This window comes from Geospiza fortis, unplaced genomic scaffold (genome assembly GCF_000277835.1).
Source record: "Geospiza fortis unplaced genomic scaffold, GeoFor_1.0 scaffold96, whole genome shotgun sequence".
In the NCBI taxonomy this organism is placed as follows: Eukaryota; Metazoa; Chordata; class Aves; order Passeriformes; family Thraupidae; genus Geospiza; species Geospiza fortis.
In genome coordinates this window covers 404,822-413,914 of record NW_005054454.1, presented here as the reverse complement: position 1 = coordinate 413,914, position 9,093 = coordinate 404,822, and the positions used below count along the sequence as shown (strand labels likewise).

General features: G+C 41.5%; 1 protein-coding gene across 2 annotated transcripts in view; it reads right to left on the bottom strand.

The window, feature by feature from the left end:
- Positions 1-5,663: 5,663 nt before the first annotated feature.
- Positions 5,664-9,093, bottom strand: part of IFNAR1 (interferon alpha and beta receptor subunit 1) — a 14,560-nt gene continuing 11,130 nt past the window's right edge. For both annotated transcript variants that reach the window (XM_031062637.1, XM_031062636.1), the window contains exons 9-10: positions 8,056-8,210; positions 5,664-6,984 (exon numbers count right to left, since the gene is read on the bottom strand). In XM_031062637.1, the coding sequence (XP_030918497.1) occupies positions 6,754-6,984; positions 8,056-8,210 (386 nt within the window). In that variant the 3' untranslated portion in view covers positions 5,664-6,753. The remainder of the gene's footprint in view (positions 6,985-8,055; positions 8,211-9,093) is intronic.

Sequence of the window (9,093 nt, the reverse complement as noted above, 5' to 3'; positions counted from 1 at the left end):
GAAAGAGTGAGAAGAAATTCTGTGACTCACTGAAGGAACTCAGCAGAAGTGAGAGGAGGTGAACACTCCTGCTTTTATAAACAAGTCCAGACATAGAGGGGGTGACAGGCAGGGGAAGGAAGAGATTTTCCAGGGGAAATAATATATTTTTTTTAGGGGAAAGAAGACACTTTTTAGGGCAAATAAGAGATTTCCAGGGAAAAGATGAGATTTTTTTAGGGGAAAGATGAGATTTTTTTAGGGGAAAGATGAGATTTTCTAGGGGAAAAAAGATTTTCAAGGAGAAAGATGAGATTTTCCAGGGGAGAGATGAGATTTTCCAGTGGAAACAATAATTTTTTTAGGGGAAAGATGAGATTTTCAAGGGGAAAAAAAGATATTTTTTAGGGCAAATAAGAGATTTTCAACAGGAAAAGAAGAGATTTTGCAGAGGAAAGAAGAGATTTCCAGGGGAAAGAGCCAAGCCAGCACTGCAGGGATGTGCCAGTCCCAGTTTGGGGTCTGGGCTGTGTGAAGGGCAGTTGGGATTCTATCCCATTTATACATTCACAGCCTCAATGCTGTACGTGTATAAATAATATATTTATGTATGTATATAATATAAATAATATAAATATATAATGTATAATACAATATAATATAAATAATATCTATATATAGTATATAGTACATAGTACAGTATATAGTATATATAATCTGAGCTAAAAGAGGCTCTAAATGGGTCCCCAAAATGCCCCCAAGCTGCCAAGGTGCCCCAGATTGTTCAGCTTTCCAGGCAGGAGATTTCCTGGGTGTGTTTGAGCTCCAGGGATGCAGTGGGATCACTTTTTCAGGCACTGGAATGGATCTGATTTTTAATTTGCTCTTACCAGGTGAGCAGATGGAGCTCAGAGGTACCAGCACAGGTGTGCCTGGAACCCCCTCACCTTGCCCCAAAAATACCTGGATGGACATGAATCCACCCTGAAGGGAAGGGAAATAAATCTCCTAAAGCCAAGCAGAGCTGCCACTGACACCTTTTTGCTCAGGAAATGTTTTGGTTTTGCTGCCTCAGGGCAAAGGCATCCCCAAGGCAACAGGGCTGGATTTGGTGCTCATGATGGGATTTCTGGGACTTCTCCCAGGAACTGCAGGAAAGAGAAAACTAATAGCAAAAACAAAAGAACTAATTTAATTTTTTTAAATTAAAAATTATTTTTTAAAATAAAAAAATTTAAAAGTTAAAAATGTTTTTCCAAGAGTCCCCATAAAAAAAGTCATGGTCCAGCCCCAGTTTCTTTGGTTCTCTGCCACATTAACCCCATCATGTGTTGCTTTTATTGAGGTCTAACCACCAATTACAGGAATTTTGCACTTACCATGGTGCTGGGATGGTTCAACACCACTGAAAAAACAGCCATCCAAATCCCACCTGCATTCACCACCCAAATCCCACCTGGATTCATGTCCCAAATCCTACCTGGATCCACCACCCAAATCCTACCTGGATTCACCACCCAAACCCCACCTTGCCCCAAAAATACCTGGATGGACATGAATCCACCCTGAAAGGAAGGGAAATAAATCTCCTAAAGCCAAGCAGAGCTGCCACTGACACCTTTTTGCTCAGGAAATGTTTTGTTTTTGCTGCCTCAGGGCAAAGGCATCCCCAAGGCAACAGGGCTGGATTTGGTGCTCATGATGGGATTTCTGGGACTTCTCCCAGGAACTGCAGGAAAGAGAAAACTAATAGCAATAACAATAGAACTAATTTAATTTTTTTAAATTAAAAATTATTTTTTAAAATAAAAAAATTTAAAAGTTAAAAATGTTTTTCCAAGAGTCCCCATAAAAAAAGTCATGGTCCAGCCCCAGTTTCTTTGGTTCTCTGCCACATTAACCCCATCATGTGTTGCTTTTATTGAGGTCTAACCACCAATTACAGGAATTTTGCACTTACCGTGGTGCTGGGATGGTTCAACACCACTGAAAAAACAGCCATCCAAATCCCACCTGCATTCACCACCCAAATCCCACCTGGATTCACCACCCAAACCCCACATGGATTCACCACCCAAACCCCACCTGGATCCACCACCCAAACCCCACCTGGATTCACCACCCAAATCCCATATGGATTCACCACCCAAACCCCACATGGATTCACCACCCAAATCCTATATGGATTCAGCACCCACTGAGCTCTCTAATACAATTTGATTTATCTATTACCATTCGATTTATCTATTAATTATCTACTTATCTATTAATTATCTATTTACCCATTATTTGTCTATTTGTTTCTCTATTTTTAAATTTGCCTACTTCTCACCTGGGACTCCCCATCAAGGATATGGCTCTGAACTAATAAAAAACTGTAATAATAGAAAAATAAAGCCTAGTCAATTCTAAATAAATAAAATTAATGATATATAAAACAAAACCGAATCAATTCTAAATAAACAAATGAAACCTAATAATAAAGAAATAAAACCTAATCAATTATAAACAAATAAAACAAAATAATAAATAAACCCAAATCGATTCTAAAGAAACAAATTTTTAAAACTAACAATAAATAAAACCTAATCAATTCTAAATAAGTAAACCCTGATAATAAATAAATGGAACCTAACCAATTATAAGCAAATAAAACCTAATAAATAAATAAACAAATGCTAATCAATTCTAAATAAATAAAACTTAATAATAAATGAAGCCAAATAAATTCTAAATAAGTAAAGCCTAATAATAAATAAAGAAATCCTAATAAGTTATAAATCAATCAATTCTAATAAGTAAGCAGGTTCTAATCAATTATAAAAAATAAAACATAATAATAAATAAAAAAACCTAATCACTTACAATTAAATAAATAAATCCTAATAATAAGTAAATCAAGCCTAATCAGTTATAAATACATAAAACCCAATAACAAATAAAACCTAACACATTATAAATAAATAAACAAAACCAAATAATAAATAAATAAAACCATAACCAATTACAAACAAACCCTAATAGTAAATAAATAAACTCTAATAAACTCTAAAGAAATAAACTCTAACAATAATTCAGGCCAGTCCCAGGATCCATTCCAAAGGCAGAAGTCATGGGAAAGTCCCAGCCCTGGGACCAACCATGGAAAATCTGCTGGAGTCCCTCAGCTCGTTCCAAATAACTCTGGAGCTGTTGGCTTTCTCCATCATTATTGGCTTTTGCAAATTCTTATTTATAACAGTAATCATGATATTATTTATATATTAATTATAATATAATGACAATTTTGATACAGTACAGTTTGTGACCACTTTGAACTGCTTTAATATTTATAATAATTATATTCATATATATCATCAATAAATATAAAATATATTGATATATATAATCATGTGTAGCTTGTCTACTTTAGTGTGACACATATATATTATAGCATAGATGTTGGAACCTTGCTTGCTGAGAATTTCAGACTTTCTGTGCTGACAGGCACTGACCCCAAAAAAACACAACATCTCACCTGAGGCCATAGAGAAAGCTTCCAAAATTGAATGATAGAAGAATTAAGATTACAAGTGTGTAGTTTAAATAGAAGTGTGTAATATCACATAGTAGAAAACTTAAGAGTTTAAACTTTTAGAATATAATAATATGTATAAAATAAGATAGAAGTTTTAGAGCAGAGACTAGTCCTTCTTACCTTCTTCTCCATGGGTTTGGGTGGTATTTAATTAAATAAAAAACAAATTAAAAAATAAATAAAAAAATTAAATAAATTAAATAATTTTAATTAATAAAAATAATGAAATAAATTAATTTTAAAAGTAATTAAATAAAGTCCACATTTCGGACCACAAGTAGTTAGTTAAAAGTTAAAAATAATTTAAGTGTCATTTCTTAATTAGACAGTTTATCCTTAGAAAATCTTACAAATACAACTCCATTTTTAGTTTACTAAAATAAAGTACTATAAAACTGACAGTTTATAAAACTATAATACAGATAAAAACTAATAAACATCTAAATCCAAACAAAAATACCATCTCATATGTTTAATCCTAATCCTAACAAAAAAAAAAACAACCCAAAACCTCCATATTTAGGCTTTGGCTAAACATTCAAATAGAGACTATGTGTTGCACATTGTGATGTTAAATGCTTTTATTTGTGTAACTCACTGCCAATGGTGAGAATAACTCAGATCATTTGGGAAGTAGCTAATGTGGATTTCATGGACTTGTGGAGAATCTCGTCTGTGTAAGATAACATTGGAAAGAAAATAAACAAGAATGCAAGGAAGGATTTACCACTGACCTTTGGTTTTCAAGAACGGGCAAACCACAGAACAGGGGCCTTGAGAGAACATTAAACAGATAAATTTCATCTGCAGCACTTTAAGAAGATGGGCCAAGAGTCAGACCAAGCAAAAGAATTCCCAGAACGTGTAAACTCAAAGGGATGTTCGAATATGCATAATCCTCATGAACATGCATTTGACCAATGCAATGAGAAAGTGTGTAAGGAAATTATTTCAAACTAACTGATGTGCCTCTGCCAAGCTCCCAGTGCTGTAAAAGTCCCTTCTATCCCTTATTAAACTTTTAAAATTGTTAAGGAGTGAGCCTTGTTTCTCACAAGCTCAGTCCCAGACACAAAACCTGCCCCATCATCCTCCCCTCCCTGGGGCTGGGAGCTGATACTGAATTGATCCCACAAAATCAACATGGATTAAGTGGTTCTGGTTTCACCAACACCCACCTTGAGGTACTTCCCTGTTATTCCAACACCCACACAGAGCAATCCAGCTCTTCCCAGGGCATTACCATTAATGTTGGTAATTCCAACATTACCAGCATAAATTCAGTGAAGAGAATCACAGAATTATGGAATTCTTCGGGCTGGAAAGACCTCCAAGCTCATCCTGTTGGGAATATCCTGAACAAGGAGAAGGAAACCACCCCAAGGGCCACATTCCTCAGAAACACCTTGGAACTGAACAAATCCATTTAATTACAATTCCTTTACACTCTGAGATGAGGAGTTCTGTGACCTGTAGAATTCTGGTCAAATCCTTTTTCCAGTATTTCTGGATACATCTGAAAAATCAGAATGAGGCTGACTTGGGCATTTAGGAACTTAATTTTCCAGTTTAAATATTTGACACTAAAACAAACAAACAAACAAATAAATTTTCTACTACTACTACTACTATTATTATTATTATTATATATTCATATTAGATATTTAAATACCCATTGAATCAAGGAGTTTTTCCATCTCACTGTCCTGGTTTTGCTGCTTCTGGCCCCAGTGGAAAGAGCTGGTACAAGGTTTTCTGTAAGCACACTTAGAGCACAAAATACAATAATAACAACAATAAATATCCATTCATTAGCATCCATTTGGTTCTGCACTCCAGAGGAAAATGGGGATTGCCTGTGAATTATCCTGCCTCTTTCAGGAACATTCACTGGGTGCTCTGCTTAAAATCTGGCAGTGAAATCCCTCCCATGAATTAACTTTTGTCCAAATGATGCCATTAATTCCATTTCTACATAATTTATAGGGATATTCCATTCTACCCTTTACATTGGGTTTTTCAGGAAGGACAGCTCCTCATGGGAGCTTCCCAAGCATCCACAGCTTCCCTGTCACTACACCAAAACCACACAGAACCAAGAGAGGGATAAGTAGCAAATGTGCAAAATTTATTATGTTCTTCAATGAACACAGGGATAGGAAATTTATAAAATTAGGTAGTATCTTCAAAATTAAAAAATAAAAGATATATAAACACCAAGAGTTCCTAGAGAGAACAAACAACAGCAGTCCATGGGATGCTCAAACGCAGCTGACTCCAAAGCAGTTTCTTCATAAAAAAATAAGGGACTTAAAAAAATTGGCTCCAGAAGACAGTGGAGTCAGCATGGAAGACATGGAATAAGAAAACTGAAATGTTACTGCAGCACATCCTGATTGTCCAAAGAAAAGTCTGTTGGCAGAACAGGGAAAGCTCTGAGTGCCAAGCTCAGCCCTCTGCTAAAGGCATCTCCTAAATTCCACCAGGATCCTGCTAATTCCAGAATGAGTTTGGAGAGAGCTCAGAGTTCATCCCAACCCGTCCCTGCCATGGCAGGGCCACCTTCCACTGCCCCAGGCTGCTCCCAGCCCCAGGGTCCAGCCTGGCCTGGGACATTCCAGGCATGGGGAGTGGAACAAGCACTGGGAACATTCCCAGACACATCCATGAGGAACCCCGTGAGGAACCCCAGCCTCCTCACTGCTGCTCCTCTTGCTCCCTTGGCACCTTTAGCTCTGCACCAAGCAGGGGCTGGAGGTGACAATCCCACAGGATTGTGCCCAGCATGGATCCCTCTGGCTGTGTAAACACTGTGGGAGTGACCCCACACAGAACTCTGCTGGAGCAGGCAGGGGGTGCTCAGCTCACAGCTTCAAGTAGAGAAGTGCCCAGAGCTGCTCCTGGTGCAGAGGGACAGCCCTGGGTGGGGTGGGGACACTGGGGTCATTCCCAGCCAGGCCTGAGGAGCTCCCCCAGCAAGGGCAGCTCTGGGAACCCAAACCCAGCAATCCCAAAGTCCACAGTGTCCCCTGAGGACCCCAAAGGTCACAGTGTCCTCATAGGATCCCAAAGGCCACCGTGTCCCCCTGAGGACCCCAAAGGTCACAGTGCCCCCCTCAAGCTGGAACTTCCATCAAAAAGAGGTTTGAAGTGTCTGTGAAGTTGACAATCCCATAAAGGAATTGTGATTCCCAGAGTTACACTATTTCCTTTTCCAGTGTTTCTTTGGATCCTTTGCTCCCAGAAGTGTTGTCATCGTTGGAATAATTCCCTGAGTCTCGACTGCTCTGGGTGGAATGTTTGTAGCCTGTGAAAACAATCTGATTTCCCTCTTCTGTGATCATGGAGTCAATCACACAGCAATTTTCCACTGCTTCCTCTGCTGCAGCTGACAGGTAAGGGCTGCTGAAGGGCTGTGCTCCAAATCCCTGAGGACAGAAGCAGAAGGGGAAGAGATGAACATCCATAAATAATAATGATATACTGATTTAAATAATAAAATACTAATTCTGCTTATCACCACGGTCACACAAATGTGCTTTATCAGATTCTTTACTGTGAAGAGGGGCAGGCCCTGGCACAGGGTGCCCAGAGCAGCTGGGGCTGCCCCTGCATCCCTGGCAGTGCCCAAGGCCAGGCTGGACACTGGGGACAGTGGGAGGTGTCCCTGCCATGGCAGGGGTGGCACTGGGTGGGATTTGAGGTCCCTCCAAACCCAACCCAGTCTGGGGTTCCATGCTCATGTTGAGCAGCAATGTGTGGTTTCCCACCCCTAACATGCCCCTTGTTTCCCTAGGGTCACCAGCTCAGATTTAGGATGAAGTTTCAGTTCACAGAATCCCCAAATCCCTGGGGCTGGCACAGCCCTGCCAGCCCATGCAGTGCCAGCTGTGCCCCATGGGCACCTTGTCCCCAGCCCAGAGCACTCAGTGCCACCTCCAGGGCACACCTGCAGGGATGGGCACTGCAAAGCTCCCTGGGCAGCCCCTGCCAAGGCCTGAGCTCCCTTTCCATGGGCAAATTGCTGCTGCTGTCCCAGCTGAGCCTGCCCTGGCCCAGCCTGAGGCCTCCCTCTGCTCCTGTCCCTGTTCCTGGGACAGATCCCAGCTCCCATCTCCCAGCTGCATTCACAGAATCCATCACTAAGGGGAGACTCCAACATTTTATCTCAGCCCTTTTCCTGCTCTCAGTTGCCAATCACCAAAGAATTGCAACATTGCATGGATTAGCACCTGAGGAGGCCACACAAGAATGAAAAGAAAATCCAGGTACAGAGGTTTCAAGACACACTTCAGTGTTGCCCTTCTCATTCCAGAACAGGATCCTGCTAAGCAGCACCTGTGCCAGGCTGGAGACTGGACAAAGCTCTGGAGACCTCTGATAAAACCTCTGCAATGAACCCTGGCTGACCCAAAACACATGAACATCATTTTTCCATGATATTTAAAGTTCATTTTCCTACAAAGAAGCTGTGTGATGCCTGAGAAGTCAGAGCTCACCTCGATGTTCAGGGGGGGCTGGCAGGAGGGGAAGAACACGTATTTGATTTTGTTGTAGGCTTGGTAGAACACAAAAACAAGAGGAGCGCCCACCAGCAGGACAACCAGCAGGGCACCCATGAAAATCCCAGCAATGATCAGAGCTGAAGGTGTACCTAAAATTGGGAATAAAAACCACTCAGTCGAGGTATTCACAACCAGCAGAAATTAAAGCACAGCTCCAAATGTTCTGCAGAATTTATCAAATAATTCAACATTTCCACATCATGGAAACATTCCACAACATTTCCACAGCCATGGGCACCAGGGAAAAGTGATGCTGTGCCAGTGTCTGAGATAATGTTGCTTAAAGAATCCACAAAATATTTTCCAATACAAGAACACAGAATCACCAAGGTGGGAAGGGACTTCCAAAGCGCTCCAGTCCCTCCATCACCCCCAGCACCAGCAGCTGGGGGGGCTCACCTGGAGAGGAGAAGCTGCAGGGAGAGCTCAGAGCCCCTGGCAGGGCCTGAAGGGGCTCCAGGAGAGCTGCAGAGGGACTGGGGACAAGGCCTGCAGGGACAGCACCCAGGGAATGGCTGCCAGTGCCAGAGGGCAGGGCTGGATGGGATCTTGGCAATGAGGAATTGTTCCCTGGCAGGGTGGGCAGGCCCTGGCACAGGGTGCCCAGAGCAGCTGGGGCTGCCCCTGGATCCCTGGCAGTGCCCAAGGCCAGGCTGGACACTGGGGACAGTGGGAGGGGTCCCTGCCATGGCAGGGGTGGGAATGAAATGATCCTCAAGGTCCTTCCCACCCAAACCATTCCACGATTCCATGATTGCCTCAACAAACTGAAAGGAGTTTGGGGATACTGAAATTAACAGGCACCAGCAGCCACTTTCCAAGTAATCCCAAGGACACAATCAGGTCTTATTTCATGATCAAAGAATGGAAGATTTTCACTCTGGCGTACAAAAACGTGGGAAAGACAGAGCATGGTCTGTCTTGAAGGCACTGTTTGGATTTAAAGAGATTCACTGAGGTAGCAGGATAAGG